Below are 25133 nucleotides of genomic sequence, written 5' to 3'. Positions count from 1 at the left end.
GAGCCGTGATGGTCAATTTGCGGGGATCAGTCCGATTACATGCTCCTGTAAAGGTTGGACAGGCACGTTTGTTGCTTCAGTGCAGTCGGTGATTTGTTCTCTTTCTATTAAAAGTTGACCTTTTATTTGCGCCGCGCATTTAGCAAAGACACTACACCGCGCTTTACTCAGGACCACCTCTGTCAGGGGTGGTAAGTAGAAGTACCAATGCGACCCCTGTACATAAGTAAATTTCAGTGAAGGTACATTTTTTTTACTTAAGTCCAAAAGTAAAATTATTTTTACTGTCTGTTATTGTATTCCATAGCTGTTTTGACAAATCGGGACCACAAAGAAATCATGTTTAGGAGTAGGAGTCGATTTAAAAAGTCTACTCACCCCTTTTCAAATGCAACACTACAGTTATTTAACTACTTAACGGTGCGTAATTATTTCCAGGTACTAGTTTGTTACAAAGTTGACAAGTAGGTTTGTTCAGAATAAACGAAACATATAAATGAAACTCTTGTTAAATACAACTCTCACCATTTAAAGTGCCTCTGAGTTGGCTTTTCTTGGTATGCTTTTTAGCAGCAGCCATATAAATAAATTCAAGTGAACTACAGGTACCTATAAAAAAGTACAGTAACCAATTTCTACTCACTTCTTACTGCTCGACATAGGTCAGTGTTCCGTGAGTTGGGGTGTGTTTTTTGTGTGAGAAACGTGCTAATCTGCTCACCTCCTGCTCCGCTGGGCATTCTGAATAGAGGGACAGCTTGTTTATTTGAGGGGGGGCACGTTAGCCAAAGGTCCCGCTACAGCTGGACTGAGCACGCTCAGTTGAGCTGTCAGCTTGCAAAGGTTACCACGGCTGAGGTACACACACGGCAGGCACGCACACACACACACACACACACACACACACACACACACACACACACACACACACACACACACACACACACACACACACACACACACACACACACACACAGCACGCAAACACAAGCATTCATTCCAAAGGCGCCTGCTCCATCACAATCCGTTCTACAATACTGGTCACCTCCCATTTGGAAACTATTTTTCACATACACATTTGTGCCTGCTACTATAGCGGGGTTTCATAAAGCTTTTTTGTTGTTTTTTGCAATATACTTACTGTAATGTCCTCGAATGTGTGAAAGGAAAAAGCCACAGTCATCAATGCGATTTTTAGCTGATTGATCATTGATCATTGAGAAAACAGTAAAATATAACACAATGTACATGCTGCTGTGGGCCACTGCTCACGCCCAGATGTGTCATGCAACCCCACCAGGCTATGCCTCACACAAGTTGTTTTTTTTGTAGTTTAATCTCACCATGTGTTTAAAAAGTGTGTTTTAAAAAGTTTTAATTTAATTTAGTGGAAGATGTAGTAAATTAATTTTGGTATGGGTGCAGTTGAACTGTCACTGTAAATAATGGAAAACCATTTTTTATCATGTGTAATTTGAAAAAATGTAACATTCAAAAACATCTGAAATTTTAACTTTATTCAATTTTTTTAACTTAACTTTATTCAGTAATTATTTGAATTCTAAGTAATTAAGAATGTAAATGTAAATGAATTATTATGATACAATAAAATAAACTATTTTTCATATATTATATTTTTCAACCTCATCTACAGATAATCTGACCCATCTGTCATCAAAAACATTTTCCGAGCCCTGATTTAGTCCTAACTATACATACAAAAAAATATGCACACACGTCATGATTTCAGTGGTTATTTATTAAATGTAAAATATCTTTAGCACAGGTTAAAAATCAGACACCTCCATCTATGTTTAAACACCACATCTCAAGGGGAGAAAAAAGAAAAAACAATTCAGTAGAAAACAGAACCATTTTGTAAATATAGAAGCACGATCCATATAGAGTCCCACTTGAATGAATGAGAGCAACATCGTCCACTTGGTTGGGCAGAGCACACCACCTCTTACTTTTTTTAAAAATGTCTGCACCTAAATGTTCCAAACAACTACCAGCGAAAGTGCACTCCAATTATCGGCGGTGGCGCGACTGGCTTTGTGACGGCCCTGGCCGACTTGTGGGGTGTCACCGGCCCGTGTGCTCTGCCTCAAACCTCGCTTTGCGTCGGTAGCGCTGCCAAAAGCCAGCCAGATGGTGAGCAGGAACACACAAGCACCCACAGGGGGAAGAAAACAGGAAGACTTGTACACACACATGGTCCTAGAATAGAGAATATTGCCTGACAATATCTATTTTTTAGTCCTATGTTGTTTTTTTTCCATTTTCATATTTTTCACTTTTTTTTTCATGGACATGCCATATGAGGATTTCGGGAATTTATAAAAGTACCTGAAAGAATTGCTAGGTATTCAGCATGCATAGCAGGTATAATCATCATTATTATTATTATTATTTTTTATTATATACAAGTCACCTTCTATGTACAAAAACAGACTGCTCTACAGTACTGGCTTTATTTACATCCAGGTCAATGTCATAGCTACAGATGGAAGACGGAGGGACATGTGGGGGGGTCACATGCAAGAAGATGACACAAGAGAACACGGCAAAAAAAGAACGTTACACCCCCCCGCCCTCCACACACACGCACGCACACGCACGTACTTGCTTTTGAATACGCTTTTTAAAGAGTTTTGCACACTGATACACTGTACAAGGAACGTCTGTATCACTCGGAGGAAGTCCTCAAGTGTTTGGGGCGACTTGGATCACATCTCAGAGTGTTTCCAGAGACTTGGTGCTGGATTTTTACTAGGATTTTCCATCGGACTGTCAGTTATTTGTTATACTGTTGTAAAGTCCAATTTATGGCTTTTTTAATTATGATTAATTGGCCAAGTGCACATAGTTCAATTTTCTGCCAAACTCAAATTACTCTATGGTGAAGTCTGACCCCTTTAGGTAATTTCCCTAATTTTTACCTCGACTGTAAATATATCAATATAAAATACTAATAATTGAAATACAAATTGGTTTATTTCTCTTAAAACAAAACAACTGTTTAACAACAAATTACCAATTGCACAGGAATTCATCTTGGATAATGAAGTAAATCCCCTTGATTAACGGAGCCACAAATAGCACTTGCAAGTGTACCTCACATTATCATTAATATCACATTAAGAAGAAAGAAATGAATGGACCCGTGGCGCGCTATCGGCTTCACAGCACATGAACTCCCACATCCCAGTTTGGACCACACACCTCTGGAAAACACTTGAAATGGGATCCGGCATGTTGTCTTGGAGACAGCGGTTGAGAAGTACACAACTTAGTCATCCATATATACACACACAAGATTGTCCTCATGATTCATTCACGCATGTGACGATGTGTTGGATCTATTTGTCTGTAAGCTGCTGTCTGCTAGTGTTGGGTGGACAAGCATCTGTGTGAAATTTTAGGAGGAATCTAAAATACACCATAACCTTTTCGGGTGAACTTTATTTTACCTTCTCTAAACTTTTAATGCACATGTTGCACTGTTCAATGTGGCAGTACATGTTACACAATTTGTTCTCAAGCAAAGAGCTGATCAGAAAATTCCAAGGATGTCCAAAACTAAACGGGACCATCAGACTCTTATCTTCTGTTGTTCTGAATCATTAGGTACACATTTTAGAGATGTCACATGGCTTAAATTGTATAAATTTCATTCAAGTTTTCATGTTCAGTAAGACTAGCATTAACTGTTACAGGATTGTGGCATCCCCCAGGGCTCAATTTTGAGTCCTCATCTGTTGTATTCAGAATTTGGATTGGTAATTTCTTTCCTTCCATTTGTTTACCCTGACATACAGAATTTTGTCATGTTTTAGATTATGTGCATTTTAAGAATATATGCAGAGTTTTTCAGTTCAGCACAGCTATTACCAGATGACATGAAACTCCTCCCGCAATTCAACACAAGATTAACACCAAGATGCCACCAGTTGACACAAAATCAATATTTTTACTTTAAAAAATAGGTGGATTTCTCAGCGGTAAATGACTAAAAAAAAAAAAAAATGCAAAAATAAATTAATGTTAAGCAATTGCATGTTAGGAGAGACAGCTAAATGAATTGAATACTATTACACGACTCTTGATATGTCGGATTAAAGAATACTTTGGCCAACCCTGGATTCAAAGCTGACAAAATGGCATCAGCAAGTTTGCCTAATTCCATCTTCTTGTGTGGCCAGTGTTTAGTAGCTGGACTCAAAGCCAGCCGTTTTCAAGACGGCATGCACGAGTGAGCGACTGCTTGGTTTGAAATCGCTTAGGCGAGCGGCATCCGTGTGAACCTTCCAGCTCAGAGAGACACTGCTTGGCATTTGTCCCGTCTTTGATACATGAGACGCCAGGCCGGGCGCAGTTATCGGCCGGCTGGCAGGTTACAGCGAGATGTCGTGATTTTCTCATCACACCGCCCTTCAAACGCCGGCCCCAAGTTAACTTCCAGTGCTAGCTTGCAGCTTCATTGATGACAAATCTTGGAATCTTTTTTTTCACTTCATTTACATTTAGTGTGTGGAGGCACAGCTGTGTGTTCAAACAGTTGGCGTGCGTGCGCGTGTGTGCGTGTGCGTCTACGTCTGTGTGTGTGTATGCATAGAAAGCCATCCGAGCATTTATTGCATATTCTTGATATCTACACTATCGTAAGGTCCATGAAACATATGTAGAAACGTTGTTTCTACTAGCAATTTGACTAATGGTTAAACATAATCAATGTCCTTGGTGTCTATCTATAGTACGTGCTCTGTCGTCAGTAACAATAACAATTAAGCATACTAGTGGAATGACTTTTTTTATCCATGACTAGTGGCACATGTGTCCTACAACTTCTATGGAAAGTTGTTTGAACGTGTAATGGATGTCACCTAAAGGTCCATGAAGTACTACACTCTTTGTATTTGATTCAAGTAGCTCAACTCTGGCACTTTACTAGTACTACTAACTCACCCTGCTAGTAGTAGTGGAAAAACTGTTACGAGTAAGTGCACTGCTCTGAATTGTCTGACTAATGAAACATTAAGCTGGATATCAAGGATAAGGAAAAAAATTTCAAGCGGCTTTCCAAGGGAGTGTGGGTGTCGGTGCGTGTGTGTGTTGCGCTTGTCACCAATAACTTCTCTCAGTCGACTTTTACTGTTTTCAGATAAAGAGATTTTCACGCATCCAGCCTCTGTGTTCGTGGTTCTGCAGAAAGCTGTTACAGCAGCTTTTTATTTATTTTATTTTATTTATTCATTTTCATGAAAGCCTTTTGAGTGTCCCAGCTAATGTGTGTAATTAATTCCCTGTGACGTTTTGGTTTTCAAAATGTCTCAGATCTGGCATGAATATCGCTACTATTTAATGACTGACTGACCAGCTGGAGTGTGTGAGACTACTTGGCATCCAGGCATTGTGTTTTGATGACCGCAAACTTAGCTTAGAAGACTTAATGAGAAAGAGTCATAGTCTGTGCGTTTGTGTCCCTGTGTGCGTGTGAGTGAAAGTGGTTCGTTTCAACTTGCATCATTTCCCAATGACATCCTTACAGCTGTATTAATTTTATTTATGCATCCATTTTCTATAGTGTTTATCCTCATTAGGAATCTAACTGGAATCTATTTTTGTTGATTTAGGGGTGAGGAAAGTGGGGTACACCATCTTATCCTGATAATTAAGCGGGACTGAGAAGCAATTTGTTTTAAGCTCTATGAGGACGTGGCGTCCCACAAGGGTTGATCTCGAGCCCCCCACCTGTTCACACTATAGTTACTTCCCTTGGTGGCGCTTGTCCACATTAAAGTGGAGGTTAGAGTCTATGTCATCTGACATTGGGCAAAAGCAGTGGTCACTCTGCACTATATGCTGGCCAATCACAGGTTCCGGTTTGGACAGACAACCATTCAGTCACATTCACACCACACAAGTCTTCAATGAATCCAACTTGCATGTTTGTTTGGAACGTATGAGAAAGCCAGAGTACCCGGAAAAAAACTCGAGAGGAGATCGTAGGTGCTCTGAGATTCGAACCCAGAACCTCAAAACTGTGAGACCACTCATCGTGAGAACTATACATATTTATAACCTTGACCTTTCACACATACAGTGAACCCTGCACGCATAAAATGGTTGTGATTTCCTATGAATGCCACAAGATGGTAGCAAAGCACTATTATCTATTAGACAAAGCTATGGCCTGAATAAATGAAGCGCCAAGATTCCACCAGATGGCACCAGATGGCACCAAAGCAATATTATGGTATGGTATGATCACAAAAACAGCGAATATGTTGCCTGTATGCTGGGGTTCACTGTACACATCAAAAGCTTCATCCATTGTTCACATGGTCCCATAGACACCCGGTAGGGACATAGATAAATAAATATATGTATATAAATATATGTACAGGAGAGACAGCATGTCCACTTTGCGAGTGTCCTTTGCTGAGTTCATGTGTGTGTTTGGTTTGTCTTTCCGCAGCAACAAGGCGCCGCCACCAGCGTGTACTGCGCCGTGGCTCCCGAGCTGGAGGGCCTGGGAGGAATGTACTTCAACAACTGCTTCCGCTGCGAGCCCTCCACCCAAGCCCAGGACCCGGATGCCGCTGCAAGCCTGTGGGAGCTGAGCGAGCGCCTGGTGGCGCAGGGCGAGACCATTGCCCAGGTCCGGACCCTCTGAGGTTCAGAGAGCCACGCTCGGTGTGGGGAAGCCTCATTGACTGTGTTGTTTGATAGAGCTGCCAAAGGCAGACTGTGTGTTTGGGCACGGCACTTCACAATGGGGTGAGAAAGCATGGGGATGAAGTCAGATACACTACTTGATGGGAAGGGGAACAATTTACACTTGGGTTCTGGTCCTTTTTTTCTTGATTTTTCTCCCTGTTAAGAACAATCTTCTGTGAAAGTAAATGTTCATTAATAGAAATTCTCTCTGTAGTTTGTCTGTTTGATTCCAGCAATAGTGTGACAAATAGTTGTAGTAGTCGTAGTAATATTAGGGCCACACTGAAAAGAAAAAATGAGAAGGGGATATGGTGGCCAAAAAAAATCTTGCCTTTTACTTTATTTACAAGAAAAATAAGAATCAGAATGTTTACGAAGTATGTGATTTTATGAAAGTAGTTATATTGCTGCAAGAAAAAAAAACAAGGTAGGTTTATAGTTTTTCAAAATAAAAAAAACAACAGTTAATCGGGAAAAAGTACACTAACGCTAGTCAAATTTAAAGACAAAGTCATTTTACAAGAACAAGGTCATACTTTTAAAACTGTAAAGTGCAATATTACCAGTTTAAATGTAATTTTTAGATTAAAGTGATGGTTTTGCAAAAAAAAAGTCTGATTTGTAAAAGTTTGAATATTGTAATACAAAAAGTTGGAGAATTTTTTTTTGGGGGGGTGGACCGTAGTTGTCCATAATTGTATGAGATTGAAGTTATAATAAACAAGGCAATACCAGAAAAAAAATGGAGACAGTCATAGTTTACAATAATAAAGTACAGTCAAAGTATCAAAGGAAAAATATAATTAGAATACAAAAGTAGCAATATTACAAGCAAAAAGTGGGACAGGAAAGGGTGCATTAAAAGAGGAATGTCGCAGTACCTTTCACTTAAGCACAAGTTACAATATTTCACATGGCAAAAAAGATATATAAATAAATAGAATTGGTTTTGAAAGACCTACAACTTTATTCTCAAAAAAATTCGCTTGTACTGTGAAGAAAATGAAAGGCTATTCATCTGAATTTCCTTTTTCATTGTGGCCCTAATATTTTTTTTTGTCAAGGAGTTCCATTTTTTTGTTTTGTTTTTCTTCTCTGTTTCCTACGTGTGTGTTAGGGTTGGGTTTAAAGGAACAACGAGGAACTCATGGCAATACCAACACACACAGAGGTATGATTCTATATAGTATACTTCCACTTTTTTTTTATGTATTTTTTTTTTTTAATAATGTCCCTATCTTCTATACAATATTTACAACATCCTGATTTGTGGACGTGTGCTAAAGGGGTATGGACATCACCTCATCATTTTTTTTTCTACACTTTTCTATATGAATCGACCTATTTATTTATAAACTACACTCTGGTAAGACTTTATTACAATTTGGAGGTTGTTTTTTTTTCTTTTTTTTAATAAGAAATATTTTTTATTATTTTTTTCTTGTCATTTTGATCAGCGGAAAATGTCATGGATTTCAGTCTGGTGTGTTTTCTTCCTATTTAGATTTTTTTTTTCTTGCCGTATTTTTTCCACACTGGCAGGGGTTAAGAGTAGGTTGAGAGTGGGGGGGTTGGAGGGCTTGAACTTAACGCCGCCATTGGTTGGGTTGCTTTTTGAGACCTTGTGCTTTATGGCAGTCCGGGTGCTGTTTGTCCATCTTGAAAGATCATCGTTCCAGTGGAGGGATATCTGTGGGGAGGGAAAGAGAGACAAATTAGAGCTGTAAATAAAATCTGAAAAAAAAAAAACGTTTCCAATAATGTGTGTTTTGCCTTTGAAGCACATTAAGAGGAGAGTGTAATCAGCCGGCCCATAGGGGAGATATTTGTGTAGGCAGCAAACAAGCAAGCTCAGGCCGCCACCCTTTCTTATGCAGCAATAAAACAGTGTCATTTCCTATAATTACTGCTTTTTTATTTACGAGAGCATGCAGGTGGGCTGTGCAAAAACAACAAACAGATGAAGCAGCTGATCCCACAGATGCCCACACGTTCCTTTTTTTATGATTATTGTTCATATTCCAAAATAAAAAGAACACATGCTTGGACACATGCTGCGCTTATATACACAGAAGGAAGGCGATAGCGCCAGTGTGTCCTGCTCTGTCGTAATCAGCCATGCACTCCACAGTGCAGGTGTCTTATCACTGGGTTTTTCACATCCCATTACAGCTTTTTCCAGTGAAACACGCATGCTAAACAAGCTCAGAAACACACAAACTGTGGCATTAGTAGCACTACTGGAGCAAAGAATTCATACAAACAATTGAACTCTTTCGGTTGCTGTCCATGGTGCTGATCACAATACCACCACTCGTAGTCTTTTGCCCCACTGGTTCCACCTTAAACTTTATGCAAAGCCCTTTGAGCATGTTTGCTACATCTTGACATCCAACTTAAAATGAATTTTAGTGTATTAAACCCAATCAGATTGTGTAGGTGTCACATATGTTCTGTTCTCCACAATAGCATCCTTCCACGAGGCGCTCCAGAATCGAAGAAGACCTTCAGGCCCCCGCAGATCAAACAAACGGGCGTGAGCACCCTGGGTGAAGTGGGAGGAGCCTGCCTGGCTTCCACAGCGAGTGTCATCGATCAGCTCGTATCGGAATCGTCCTGATAGCTGGTCAATATGCTACACTTCCTCTCAGAGGGAAGAGGAAAGAGGAGACCTTGCTCCTTTGACCCCCCACCCCTGTCCAGTGTTTCCCAACCTTTATATTATTCTGAAAGGAATAGAAATGCTATTAATCCATTACAAAACGACTCCCCAAATTTTTGTCAGTTATGTTTAGTTGAGCACAAAGCTAATGTTACTTTCTGCCCTCTAGTGGAAGTTCATTTAATTGATCTGCTTGTCACTGTACGTTGCCGGCATAAATAGGTGAAAAAAAATACATTATTTGTAATAACAACTACTACACAGTGGGAATGACTTCCCGTACACACACACACACACACACACACACACACACACACACACACACACACACACACACACACACACACACACACACACACACACACACACACACACACACACACACACACACAATGCGAGGCGACACAAAGCAGAAACCAACAGTGGCTGTTCCCCTAATTTCTTTTCTTCCCTTCACCGAGTTCATTTCAATTTGGCCCGTAATTGTTTACGAGCGACCATTTCATTTTCCATTATTGTTTTTATTTCTCCTCGTGATTAATTTCACCTCTCAAGGAATAATTATGAGAGGATTGATTTGATTATGCCTTTGTTCTGGCCCCCGTCGGCTCCATTGACTGAGGGAAACGCCATCTCGCCATTTGCGGCGGATATATTTAATGATCACAATCAATGTTAAAGCTCTCTCTAGACTCGACTAACTCAATAAATATCTGCCAGGAGGAAATTTACCATCTAACTACAGCCGGCAATAAAGTCTCTGCCTTCCCTCCTCCTCCTCCTCCTTCTCCCTCGGCCGCCCACTCTTCTCTCTTTCCATCTCTTCTGTGATGAGGGCCACATTGTGATTAAAACTGCTGATACATTTTCATTAAGAGCTGCTGTAGAGTCCAGTCAGTCATCACGCTGTTTCGTTGCTCTCGTCGGCTGTTAGTGATGCAAATTTTCTTGATGTGTCATTTCGATGGCTCGACTCTTTCTTTCTTTTGACATTAAATCAAGAACATTGTATTTGTATATATGTACATATTGTACATTTGGAAATGGTTACAGTGTACTGTTAATTTGGGTCTTTTGAAATTTTTTTTTTAAACTGAATTTAATTCCTCTAGTTCACCATGGCCAAAATACTTGGTACCAATGTTCAGGCTCAAATACAGACAGCATGTACTGAATTTGCTTATTTGTACTAGTGATGTGCATTCCCGTTCTTTTAAGTGAACTGAATCTTTGGAATTCGTTCACTCTTGTTCACTGAAAACATTCGTTCTTTTGAACGCATCGTTCATTCACGAGCCAACACTTCCGTCAATGTGCCCAACCGCTCGGCCATCGGTGCTTCGAAATAACTTCGTTCTATGGCTCCACATGTCCTCAACACTGCAAACTTTTGTTACGGGATTTTTTTTTTACCTCATCTAATATGTATCAAGCATACGAGCTAGTGTTTTAGAACAGCCTAGACAAGTAAATAAGAAAAAAGAAAAAAAACTTGCTAAAATTTAAGGCCTTTTTTTTTCCTGTTGAGAGTCAATGCAATGCGGATAGTGCTGCGGGGAGAAGTTTGACAAATGTTAGTACATTTATGTTTAGCACAATTCGAAGGGGTGGGGAGTCGAACCCTAAATCTAAGGTATTCGATATTAACTCGTTCGCGAACGGGAAAGTCAGGATTCGTTCCCTCACTAATCCGTTCTCGCTATGAACTGGAAATGCAAATCACTCACTCACTGACTCGTTCACTCACAGATCCGTTCAGTTGGTGAACGGGAAATGGAATTCACGACTCGTTCGTGAACGGGAAGTTACGTCATTTTCTTCTTCGTTTTGTTTTACGGCGACGTGGCACCAGCTTCCATGCGCATTACCGACACACCTACTGGTTGACGTCATATGAACTGAAAAAAGAACGAATCACTTTAGGAAGTGATTCGCTCACTTCGTTCACTGAAACACAATCCTTCTTTTGAACGAATCGTTCACTCACGAGCCAACACTATTTTGTACTGATAATGTGGGGATTTGTTTGTTTGATTAAAGCCAGTACTACTGCCTAATGATTGTCATTATTATTTCTTGTACAGCCGCCACTGCTTTGGAGCTAAACAGCACAGCGGGACAGCGTCACCCTGCTGCGCTGTGCGCATTTACGCCTCGTGCGCAAATGACACTGAAACAGATCGCTGTTTGTCACACTGCCAACCCCCTTTTCACATGTATAGTTAGTTTATACTCTCTGAGGACTGCAGGCCGCCTCCATTAAGTATTTTAAATACCGTTACAGTAGGAATGCAGTCACTGCTCCGTCGAGGAAATCCTCATATCCCCCAGCGTGTCCTCGGCACGAGACAGCATGACCTTGTAAACCCTGAGTTATTTTCCCCGACAATTGTGTATGACTGGAGAGAAAAGGGAGAAGGGAAAACGATGGGATGGGGTGGGGCGGGAGGCGGGAGGTGGTGATGGGATAGGTGCTTGTAGGGAGAGTTGGGGGCGAGTGGAGAAAAAGAGCTCCTGCCTGTCATGCCTTTCAAACGCTAAGAAAAATGAGCACTTGGGCTGAAGTACAATTATTAGCCCCTGTCCGCAGATTCATCACAGCATAGAGTGGGAGGTAGAGAGGGTGGAGGTGGGGGTGGAGCGGAAAGGTTGTGGAGTGGAGGAGAGAAACAATGAGAAAGTGAGAAAATTGACCCAAGTCCGTGAGCGAGGTGCTAAGGTGCTCTGAGAAACACACGGAAGGGTGAAAGGGAGGGAAGAGGTGCAGTTTTGGGAGTAAAGAATGGAAGGGCGGGGGGGCTAAATAAAAGGTGAGTGAGGAAATGAGAAAGAGCGAGGCCGAGGTAAAAGAGGCTCGAATGAAATAAGAGGATTTGTCAGGCCAGCGCTTGGTGGCAGTAATAAAGTCTGCTAATCTGAGGAGGCCCCAACGCTTGGCTGCTCACACGCCGACTTGCTTCATGTCCCACTTTACCACCAGGCCACGCCAAGGTCACACACACACAAGCACACACAAGCACACACAAGCACGCACACACACACACACACATGCAGACACACACATTTTCAATCAGCTTGTTTGTGCCCCAAGTGTGGCTGCTGCACAGTGTAGCCAAACACACACCCAAATGTCCTCTTTTGAAAGCCCTCCCTTCACTTTAACAAACATGGCCGCCCACAGCCATGTTGATTTTGGAATCTCATTCTTCTCCTGTTCTTAAACGACTTGGGCCGCGCCAATCAATAGCTATCAAAACCGTTACGTGAATACATCTGTCACACGCAGATAATAGATCGGCGGGGATGTAACGCGTCTGGTTAAGACCGCCGCCGGCCGAAAGGAGATATGCGCATCTGTGTGTGCACGCCTGCGTATATAGTATCACTGAATTTTAGTTTTAGCTGAATTACATAAACACCAACTAAAGGAAAAGAGTGGCCAAACCATTAGGTATCACATCCAATATAATTCACGAGACCATGTAAAGTGAATTTGTTTCTATAAATACGTCATATTTGCTTCAAGATAAGATCAGTTGTGGAGGTAAAGCATTAAATGTTTTTTTTTTATTGAAAAGGTGCGTTCCCCCACCTTCTGAGCGCCTTTGTTCATATCAGCATTTTTCATTGTTGCGAGGTGGAACATCCTGCAACACCTTGTTTGGAAAAAAAATCTAAATATGGTTTCCCGGCTCGAACCCACAGTTATGTGGAGGCATAAGAAAGACTAGATCACATCCATTTTCCAGGCGGAGAGAATGTTCTAATGCAACACGAGGCCTCCTGTTTGTCGGTCACAGTCTTGGTTGGCCGCAGAAGTTATGATTGATGCTCACTGATTTAGGTGCCGTTCGCAAACGGCACAATAACCTGCACGCACATAATCGCCTCATTGAGAAACAGTATATGTTCAGAATCACGGTCTCTCTCTCTCTCTCTCTCTCTCTCTCTCTCTCTCTCTCTCTCTCTCTCTCTCTCTCTCTCTCTCTCTCGCTCTCTCTACCACAATGCACTAAATGGGCTCGCTGGCGGCCGACCAGAGCTGCCTTGTAAATATGCCCAGTGCCGATGGATGGGAATAAATTAAGATCATATATGCAAACACGGAAAAATCATAGCAATATCTCAACGGATGTCAGCAAAGAGAGAGAGAGAGAGGGAGATGGAGGAAGGTGGTGGCGAGCTAACAGGTGGAGATTTATATTGCCACCTCATCGCTCATTCAACAATTTTTTTCCCACTTCAATCACCAAATGCACCACTCCCCCCCTTGCAAAGCATTGTGGGAAGAGGAGCCGTAAAAGGAGGATTAAAAAGCAAGACTTTTTGAGCAAGGTTTTCTCTGGGTATTCATGGCGCTATTGAGAAAGAAAGAAAGAAAGAAAGAAAGAAAGAAAGAAAGAAAGAAAGAAAGAAAGAAAGAAAGAAAGAAAGAAAGAAAGAAAGAAAGAAAGAAAGAAAGAAAGAAAGAAAGAAAGAAAGAAAGACTGGTACTAAGACACCAGCATGACTTACAAGCATGACTGTGGGTTCTTGACTTCCTGATGTCACACAGTAGGCCACGGCCCTCAAAAAGATTACTTGAGCAACAGTGCAGATATCAAATATTACTGAGATATCAGAGATATCTAATATTACTGACAAATTATTTTTGCTGCACCATTGTTGCAACGGTCTTCTTCTGTCAAACCAGGAGCAACACAATGTCCATTGAAAGCAGGATTCAATTCTATTTAATGATGTTATTACTCAATACACAAAACCTGATTTAATAGTGGTTTGATTAACACGGAACAGATTAAAATTGTAACTGAATTTACCATTGTACTTGAATCCATTACAGCCCAAACTGATTGATTTGGATGCAAACACCAATACGACAATAACAGCACTGTGGTTCATCTGACGGTTATTATTGTCTCTGTTCCAGTGCCGGTGTGTGTGTGGGGGTGCATGTGTGTGTGTTATAAATGGAAGGAAGAGGAGTCACTCGACAAAACACGCTCATACCTACCAGATTAATTACGAGTGCCGTGAATCACTGCACAATTAATTAACTCGTCCTTCGTAATGAGACTTTGTGTGTGTGTGTGTGTGTGTGTGCGTGCGTGTGTGTGTGTGTGTGTGTGTGTGTGTGTGTGTGTGTGTGTGTGTGTGTGTGTGTGTGTGTGTGTGTGTGTGTGTGTGCGTGTCAGCCCCTCCACCTCTCGCCCTGTACCCTCTCTAATTGCTCCCCTCTCTATTAAAATGCAGTCTGCTGTGACATCACTCGACCCTCTGTTCCGGCTTCATCATGGCAAACACATGCGCACACACTTATGCACATCACTTTTACACTTTGTGGTTTAGAACAATGTATTTGTTCCCTCGAACGGGACACAGGAAGTTTTAACAAATGCTTGGACTGGAAATTCTGTTACTTGTTCTGGTACTTGATTTTTAGTGTACAATATTTGCAAATAATTAAGGTGATGTATGAAAACGTTTTGTCCAGATCCTTGCTGCTATTGGGTATGCAGTAAGTAGCTGCAAATAAAGGCGAATATAATAGTACGTAAATATAAAAGCTGGTGGAAAAGGTTATATGCAGTGTATTTCTTCTTTGCTGCTCCAGTCACACACACGGGACGCACACAACACAACAATAAAGCAGCAAGTAGTCCTGTCTGCCCCTCCCCACTTTCTCTTTTCCCTCCCTCACAGCTCATCTGATTGGTGCATAAATCACACTGACATCAGCTCGACCACAAGTTGGCCTACTCCTCCACACGCACACACACACACACACACACATGCACACACTCGCGCACACACCTTCACACGCACACGGACGAGGTGAAAGCGGCAGCCTGTTCTGTGGTGATCATGAAGACAGTGGATAACACATCTCTCTTTTATCATTCCCCGTCTTTCCCTGACATTTAAAAAGCCATTAACACCACTGAAATTCACCCTCGTGTACATTTCATAGGGAACAGGGACCCCCATCTGCTTCCCTCCACCAGTGCGCCCACCCACTTTGCTCTCTGCCATGTGGGATGATCTGGTGATAGCGCGAGACCCAAATGACACAGACGGAGAGGTGAATTATACCTTAATAAGCCCAGTGCTCATGTCTTTTGGTGGTGCTATAGCGCAGGTGTCAAACTCAAGGCCCGGGGGCCCAATTGGGGTCGCCGCATCATTTTATGCGGCGCACGAAAAAGCAAATAAAGTCTGCTACATGCATCTTGCTCAATGGGTTTCTTCTTTTTAGTTTTATCCATCCCATATTTTCAAATTTTATTTCCTTTGAGATGCATTTCTTGACATATCCCTTCTTTGCATAAATGGAACAATTAATGTATACTTACCGACTAAATGTGCCCATTTTGTTTTTGTTATATCCATAGTTATATTCATTTCGTTTACTTCATGGATGATGGGCGGGCGCACAGACAGACAGACAGACAGACAGACGGCTAAGCAGATAGGTGGATCGGCGGATAGATATAGCAGGTTTTGGGCCATGCTATTTCTTATCAACATGCATTGCGTCTCTCACGGCCCCCTGATTGATAAATGGCACAATAATGGCGACAGTCCGGCCGTAATCACGTGCCGATTGGGCCATTTATACATGGGCGTTCTGTAAACACAAGCAGCATAATAGTATTTACTGCTGAGCAGACTGTATTAATTTATGGCCCATTATTGTAAAAGCTGGCGTTAGCAATGCAGAGGAACGTTCATTGTATAATCTCTGTTGGCCCGATAGAGACTGGAAACATTGCTAATGTAATGTAATGTCCTCCTATGAAGACAGCTGACACCAGTGAAGACGGGCTACTGTAGCCAATGACGTACGACCTAGCGCATTGTTAGTAGCATGCGAGTTAATAGTACAGTGGAATCTTCGCCATTCGCAGTGGTCAGAAATGTAAAAATAGCTATAAACCTGTATTTTAAGAAGAACTGCTGATTTAGTCTCTAAAATGCAACATTTGCGGCTTTGTCTAACTAGGTGTTGAGACATATTTTACAGGATTTGCCATGAGAAAAAATGGTTTAACAATTACAATGTATGTCTTCAGTGTTTTTGATTTTTTAATTTTTGGGTTTAATCGACCCCCGTCCTCCCCCTAGCCCTTGGTTTATAGAAAAATAATCTGCTGTATTTTTCTTGATATTTTGTCTCGCACCCCACTACCACTATTTTACAGGTTTTTAGTATATTTTTGTCCAAATGATGAATGCAAAGAGTTCACTCCACAGTATAACTGAAGTCTGCTTGTATAACAGCACTGTGAAAAAAAAAGTTGCACACAGGAGGATGATAGACAAAATAGCGCCGGAGCGGAGAAGCAACGATAAACCCTCACTCTCGGGAGCGTCTTCACTCTTTGAGCTCATTATGTTCACCAGCAAAGATAAACCGGGTTGCATATCAGCGTGGGCGGAAAGTCTAATAACAGAGATGCGAATTAATGCCAAACTTTCCACTGAGCGCAATTGCGGTGGAAAAATAAAGATATGTGAGTTAAGAACACCTTCTATCAGTTTGGCCCGCAGCATTAGAGGAACGGCACTCGTGCTTCCCGACTCGTGCTGTATCTATCATAGCAGATGATTGAGAGCGTAAGACTCGCTTTGTTTGGATCCTTTTCATCCTCCAGCTCTCCACTTCGATGTATTTACCCGCAATCCAAAACTTGTTTGAAAATGCAAAGAAAATCATTAAGTATACACAGCATTTGACTTCTTAGTATTTGAAAAGGATATTCAAAGAAATAACTGGCGACCCCGACAACCAAAAGTCAGTTCTGCCCCAAAGCTTTTCTTTGACATTGAGTCTCCTCGTATGCAAACATGTCACCTGTCTTCTAAGCGCATCTACCTTTCCTCCAGGCCCAAAGATTGAAATATTGCCTCTCTGTATTATATATCATTTATATTTTAGAAAGAAAGCAAATAAGCAGTGTTCTCATCTACTGGGGCACAACTTCACTTGCCCCTATAATACGACATTTATTACTGCCACACATCAGACCACTGCTCACCAAACAACAACATGAATGGCAACATTTAAAAGCCAATGCCAACAAGATCTCAGAGCCGTATTGTGACTCATAGCATGCAAATGGATGTGGAAATGGTTTACAGGAGTTAAAAAAAGACAGATATGGAAATGAAGAAGGAAAATATAACCGTAAAAGGTAACATAAAAAGGAAGGGTTGAAAAAGCAGGTTAGAGCTGGAGAGACACCCAAAGAGTTATGCGAAAGCGAGCAAGCGAGAGAGCGCGAGCGAGAGAGACGAGAAAGACAAGATGAGTTATGGAGCGAGAGAGGAGGAGAGAGCTTTCACACGTGGAGACAGCCGGCTGATTTAGGGCTAACGGACGTGAGACAAGCTCTGCTGAGAAAGGTGATGGACCTGAAGAGCTCCGCTGAAGGGACTCGCCTCGGAGCATGTGTTCCTCGCCTCGCTTTTCTGAGAGAGCGAGCGAGCGAGCAGCACCCGGTCAAAAGACAACAGTGAGCACATGTTTATTTGTTGTGAGGATAAGACAAACACAAGCTTGGCGTTGTAGTACCGCATTTTGCCACCAACATTCTGGGCAGCAGTGAGGACAACAGGAAGCGATGCAGCTTGATAAAGAGCAAGAAGAAGTTGCAGAGAAGGTTCCAAACTAACATAATTTTAATTATTAGCAGTACTTGATTTATTGTTGTGAGTAGCAGTAGCGGTTGCTTTTATTACCTTTGCTATTAGTAGGAGCAGTAAGTATTAAAATTATTATTAGTCATGGCAGCATTAATGATAATAGTGAGGTATTTATAATAATGTAATTATTATCATCATTATTATTATTATTATTATTATTATTATTATTATTATTATTATTATTATTATTATTATTATTATTATTATCCATCCAGCCATCATCTAAACCGATTCTTAGTATTGGTATGATTATCGTTCATGTCGGTGAAGCCAGCCTTCACTATCATCTTTGTGAACTTCCAGCTCATTTGCATGTCCCCGCCTTCCCCGCTGAGCAATGCCGTGACCTTTATTAGCTAATTAGGATACATAACAAATACATTTGACAGTGAGGAAGGAGGAGTGAACGCACAGACACGCAAGAACTCACACACTCACGCAGCATGGCTGCTGACAGTTTAAGGATGGAGGGGGAACTGGAGCAGACAGAGGGCAGACTTGGAAAAAAATGAGTTGAAAGAAATTTGGCATTCATCAAACAGAAAACACCCACAGCAACATGGCTGCACACAACTCAGTGTACGTGTGTAAGTGTGTGTGTGTGTGTGTGTAGTGTCCATTGGAAACCGCCAAACAGACATTCTCTGAATTTCCACATTTGGCAACAGATATTGAAGCTTAGTGCTGTTATAGATGGCGTTGGTCTTAATCACATACTGAGCTTCTTTTAATCTGTGTGTGGAAGTAAATCTCTCTGCGGCACGCAGCTACTTACATATTGTCCGACTCTTATCCCCTCCCCCTCCTCCACCTCTCAACTCCCACTAAAGACCCATAATAAGACACTGGTGGTTGCAGGTGTGTGGGCATTAGCAAGACAAATGATGCATGTTTTAACTGTACGTACTTTGTGACTACACAAATGTAGCCCAATAAATTCTGTACGGTAGGTAAAATTAGTGGCTATCTACTGATTGTGTGCTAATAAAACACGTCATCTTTCGGATTATCATCTCCCTGCAACATTTCTGTGGGATTGCACAAAAAGACATATATGGAGAGCTATTTCTAATATTTTGATCGAGTATTTTTTTGGGCCTTTTCACCACACTTTCAGCATCTTCTCTATGACTTCACGGACAGAGCAAAGTTTGTCTGAAGCTGACACAAAAATCACATTTCTGTTCATAATGCCAAATCAACTGGGATTGGCTCCAGGTCATCAGAGAGTCTAATAAGGACAAGAGCGAAAGAAAACGGATGGATACCTAATGAAGTATTCAGTGAGGATAAACACATCCAACCCGCACGTCGTTAGTCTTAAGACATGGCGACGGCTTCTGCTCAGAGGCTGAAAGGCTGAATGAGCAATGTGTGACAAATGTGAATGAAAGAGTGGAAAAAGAGACAGACTGAATGTCTTGACCGCTCTCCATCAGCGTGACAGACAGCCCCCCCCAACGCCGGCAGCAGTGAGGGGGTCCAAAATATAGAACACAGGTGACAAACAGAACTCAGAGCTTTTGCTGTTATCGCTCACTTTTTAAAATAAACTACGGAAATGAACGGACGAGTGATGGAACAATTGAAATAACGATATTAACTCTTTCATATGCTAATTTACTGAGATGCAGTGACGTAATTGTATTTGTCTTCTATTTGAAAAAATGTGCTGGTTTACTCGAAAACAAACAACCCATCCACGACATATTTGATTGCAGAATCAGGTGATGTCGATCCAGGACGTAGTATGTTGTACTTGCTCTTATTTCACCAAAAATGAGCTGTTAAGCAGAAGCCAAATGAGGTTACGTCCTCATCTGGTGCTACAGTATCGAGTCCTGATCGCTCCTTGTGTTGTCGACATTATCTTGCCCGCCCAAGTGTCCCTATTTATCTCCGTGTGTGGGTTTTTGTCGCCTTACTCTCAGTCTCCCGCCGCAGCGCGACGGCTGAGGCGGCCGAGTTTTATCCTCCCAACATTCCAGTAAATACTCAAACAAAACGCGGAGCGCTGCGAACAGCCCCGGGGCCAGAGCAATCAATCACGGGGAAAACAACACCCGCAGCCGGCTGTTTCTGCTCCATAAAACAGCCTCTGGAACAACAGCAGCCATTCAAGTGTCTGCCCGTGTAGAATTAACACTTACTCTCTGTGTACTTTTGGTCGTCTTCCCTTTCAGTTGGGGGATCAAAAAAAAACTGTCACAAATCCCCAGGCGAGATCTGTAAATAGTATTTGCGATGGCATGTCTGCTTTACGATCGTATCATTTACCCAGCGGGCTTTCGGCGCAACCAGTTGAGTGTTCCTCAAGAAACATGGCGGATAAAAGACAATAAATCTGTTACAAGGCGACAAACCGAGACCCGGGCTTGAATTTGGTAAGGCAATAGAAAGTCGCCGAGAATGTTTTCTTTACTTACAGGCTATTGGATGGCGGATAATGTCGTATAAATATTTGATGCTTTCCAAGCGGGGTCTTTTCGGGCTGATAGAGTGCAGCATTACGCTTGCTGATCAAGTAGAACTTGATGTTGTGACACACATGCATTGGCACACGCATGGATTGCTACGTTGGCCTTCTGCTTTGTGTCGCTATCTTCACAATCATGTAGACGTATATGAGAGCGCCCACGAGTGTAGAAATGTTTACTCTCAATTGAAGCGTTATGTTTATTGTCCCGCATTTGGTTAAAACGCCATGGAGTATTTTGGCCTATTTTATTGCCACTCCCACTCTCAAGATCCATCATACGTGACAAATGTGAGCACCCCGCTCTCAAATAGCTAGACCATCATAGATAATAAACCTTTTCAGTATTTACAACAGAAAAATCCTTCATGTGCAGTCCTCACTGAGTTAAGCCAAGTCAATGACTTTTATGTGTTAAAAGTCACCCAACTTGACATCATTTGAAGCACAAAAGGGACATTCTGTCAAAGTGCAGGGGAGTTGCCGACATATATACATACGTATATACACACGTCTGCGCGCACACACACACCTAAAAAGACATTTCTCTTAAGCCGGCAAGAGCAAAATGTCAAGCGTCGAGTTATCTCACAGAGCGATCAGCTCCAACGAAAGCACACAAAATGAGTGTTTTTTCTTCCAAAGGAAATTTTACATGCAGATGGCATCTGATGTATGAGATTAACCTTTGTTATCCTACTCCCCCTCTCCAGACACACACACATACGTGCATACAGTTACTATGTGTAAGCAAAAAAAGATGCCGGATGATGGAGCATCCAATTTTCCACGCTGTAGTGGATGTACTTGATTGACAGTGGAGCAAGGCATGGTTTCAGCGCATTCATTCGACCTAGGCCCAACAAGTCAGCTTTGACTCCTCGCCTCACTTCCGGCAACAACTCCAACCAAATTGGCATGACCACTTTTGGTTGATTGAGACATCAAACAAGAAGTCAGTGAGGAGCGAGCCAAATAAGAGCGACCGCCACATACCCAGGCTGCAGTCTCCTGGGTTCAGGCCTTGTACGACTCTCGAACACAACAAACAAGCACAACAAGCGTCGGGGCGCCCAACAATCTGAGCAAGCACATTGTTCAATATCTGCTGAAGAAAACAGCTCAGTTGCACACGCATACACACACACACACACACACACACACACACACACACACACACACACACACACACACACACACAGACATACACAATCAGTCATTACCGTTCATATCTGGAGGGGGGGGGGAGCGAGAGAGAGAGAGAGAGAGAGAGAGAGAGAGAGAGAGAGAGAGAGAGAGAGAGAGAGAGAGAGAGAGAGAGAGAGAATGGAGCTTGTTCCTTATTGTCCCCTTAGTGGTGATGTGGGGGTGTGTGTTAGGGCTTGATTGTTACTGGTTTACATAAGGGTATTAAACTCTAGCATAGCCCTATCTATCTGAGCCAGGCAGATATATTTGTGTTGTGGCTCCTTTATGCATTTGTTATTTCCAAAGAGGATTGGGTTTGCACCAGTGGAATAGAGGATAGATAGCCTGCTGATATTACCCCCTTCCCTGCTCTTCTTGCTTTCCCCCACCCTAAAAACCAAACTCTTGCATGTGTGTGTGTGTGAAAAGTATATGATTATATTCGTGTGTGTGTGTGTGTGTGTGTGTGTGTGTGTGTGTGTGTGTGTGTGTGTGTGTGTGTGTGCATGTTGTTAACATTGCTGTGTATGGCCTCCAGAAACAAAAGCGAGCTAATTAATTAAAGAGAAGTGCACTTTCCTGCTATTGTCCTCTAATAGTAGTCAGCAAAACAGCATTCTGTTAATATTACAGCTAATAATAGCCGTTGTTTTCAGTCTGTCATCCACTAAAGATGGCCGTATTAGCCAAGCATTGTGCCAACGATTTGGGAAGATCAACGTAATGCTGGACAGAAAAAAAAAGTAATATTAGTAATTAAATGTGCTTACTTTTACTGTGCTGCAATTGGCTGCATTTTGACATGAATGGAAGTTGTGTACATGTTAATGACTTGATAATTGTAATGTGTGGCAATCTGCAAACAGCTTTAATGATAATGAAGACCTCATCATACACATCATCAATGGATGGATGGATGGATGGACGGACGGATAGATGGATGGACAACGGATTAGGAGAATTCCTGAGACTCGGGTGTTGTCTACTGCCCAGAGAATGTGGATTTTAGGGACATCACAAGCCGTTGGAGGGAACATTGGATCAGTATTTGGCCAGTGAGTGTCTAACAGTATTCCTGGACCTGTATGTGTGCTTTGGAGTTTTAAATCAAAACGGAGTCAATACTTTCATGCCTCCCTCCTGACTGCTTGTGTCACTTGTGGAAAAGGAACTTCAACACAAAGGAAGGGAAGAGTTGCGCCGCTAATACAGAGGATGATCTAAGTCGCTGCCTCACATACACCCCCTTCCTTACACACACAAACACACACACACACACACACGCACACACGCACGCACACACACATAGAGCGGACGAAAAGCTTCCTCCCTGTGAATGGTAATGAGCCAAATTGTCTTTTCTACCCGCGAGTCCAGTCATGGCCACTGCCCCGGCTAAATCAATAGCATCATCCATAATCTTTATTGTGGGATGAAACACGGCATAAATCAGCACAAAGCTTTTCACACATCCGCTTCAAAATTGCATGCGGCACTCTCCCGGGGGCACGACGCCGCTTCCTCTGCGGTATATGCTCCTACGGCACCTGGTCACACTGGAAATGTTTGGCTGCTATTTAGTTGTCTGCCACGAGGGTCATTTCTATGGCAAAGGGCTTTTTGATTCATGTTCGCAGGGATAAATTCGCATCAGTTGTGCTCTTTGTCAAAAGTCAATGTATACGTCCGGTTCCCCACCCCCCTATTCTGAGTCTTTCTATTTAAGCATTTTTTTTTCTTCAGGGTGTACCGTGCCTCTCACTTACTTAGATGGGATAGACTATAGTTCACCGTAAAGAGGACATGTGCTGCCAAAAATGGAAGAATGGATGGACCTTGGTTTGGAATTTCTGAGTTGTTGCAAAAGTTTGTGAAAGCCCACTTTAGAGTTTTCAAGAGAAGTCATCCATACAACAAACTTGGCGCTCTGTGTAAGTGCGTGCATGTGTGTGTGTGTGTGTTTAAGTGTGAGTAATGAGGTTCGCAGGAGAAAGCTTAGCCAAATCCTCTCATCAGTCTTCCCGCCTTCAATATCCAATCAGCGGGCTAATTCAATACCCAATCACAGAGCAAACACAACACCGCATTGAAAAGGAACCAATGAGAGGTGGGCAGATGGATCTTTGGGAGCTCTGCCAAAAGAATTTATTCTATTACCAAAAACTGAGTTTTTAACATCTTCACCATTTTTTTATTTATAAATGTATCAAATCGTCATGTGTGTGCTGCATGATAATCACTCTGGATAATGTATCAGAGACTGCCACCTGTCATCCATTCTTTGCTGACTTTGATTGCAAGGTTGGGAAAATGCTCAAATCGGGCTCAATTATTGCTATAAGTGCACCCGTTTAACAGTCCCAGTGTGGTTTGGCACTGGCATTTAACAAAGTGTCTCACTTGTCTCGCCCTGATCGTTTCTTGGAGAGGAGGAAACGACGCACAAGAACGACCCCCGCCAGCAGCTCAGCCTCGCCCCGCCCCCACTAGTCGCCCATCACTATCCGGGCCCAAAGCTGACATGCACTGAATAGACTGTCACAGGTGTTATATAGTGTCTCCATAAAGGCCACCATCAAACTGTTACTACCTCTTCAGGCTCGGTCCACTGCACCAACATCACAAACAAATCCCAGCACCACGTTTTAAGGTGTGTGCGCACGTGATGTAGTGCATTTTTTTTCTCTCTGATATCATCACACACGGCGAGTTAACTTGTGTGTCTCCCGCTCTGCTGCACTTGCCTCTTTTTTTTTCTTTTTTTTTATCCCTGCTTGCACAAAGCCTTGTGGGGAGTTTTGGGTTAAAATCAATGGAATTTGTTTGTATTTGATTGTAAAATATATAGTTTGAGGCATTAATGTGTAAAAATAAACAATTAATTAAATAATTAAAAATAGAAATGAATATTTTCCGTGATTCTCAAAGTGTGGTGTGAAATGTCTATTGGTAATCCAAAGTACAATATACGTAACTGCTTAAGTACAGTTCACTTGTATTTCACTTTTAATATATTTGCCTTTCATCTAAATTAGCTGCTTTTTTATGTTTGTTTTTTTAACCACATCACAGACTTTTTAAAGATTCTGTAGTGGTTGGTAATATTGACGGAGCAGCCTGGACACCTCATTTCAGTCCCGCACTCCCATCACTTGTGTTTTAATATCCATGAAGGCATAAAGTGTAGCATGTTTTTCTCTGTATATTTAGCTGCATGCAGCAACACAATTACAAAAAAAAAGCAATACTATGTAATATAATATGATGTATTAACCAAAATCTAATGACACAGTTTAAAAAGCATCTCTTCCAGTGTCATTGGAACCTCCAACTACCATTTTTTGTGCCGTATCAAAATAGTGGACCAGCGATATATCA

At 41.9% G+C, this 25133-nt stretch overlaps 2 protein-coding genes across 2 annotated transcripts in view; one reads left to right on the top strand and one right to left on the bottom strand.

Moving 5' to 3' along the window:
- wwox (WW domain containing oxidoreductase) overlaps positions 1-7367 on the top strand; it is a 120860-nt gene extending 113493 nt beyond the window's left edge. Inside the window, exon 9 of the mRNA XM_037255445.1 lies at positions 6482-7367. Within this exon, the coding sequence (XP_037111340.1) occupies positions 6482-6679 (198 nt within the window). The 3' untranslated portion in view covers positions 6680-7367. The remainder of the gene's footprint in view (positions 1-6481) is intronic.
- Positions 7368-7921: 554 nt separating this feature from the next.
- Positions 7922-25133, bottom strand: part of LOC119125025 (transcription factor Maf-like) — a 36443-nt gene continuing 19231 nt past the window's right edge. Inside the window, exon 3 of the mRNA XM_037255447.1 lies at positions 7922-8413. The gene's annotated coding sequence lies outside the window, so the exon portion shown is untranslated. The remainder of the gene's footprint in view (positions 8414-25133) is intronic.

Source organism: Syngnathus acus, chromosome 6, assembly GCF_901709675.1.
Source record: "Syngnathus acus chromosome 6, fSynAcu1.2, whole genome shotgun sequence".
NCBI lineage: Eukaryota > Metazoa > Chordata > Actinopteri > Syngnathiformes > Syngnathidae > Syngnathus > Syngnathus acus.
The sequence above is the reverse complement of the archived record's forward strand: the minus strand, read 5'-3'. Positions and strand labels throughout refer to the sequence as shown.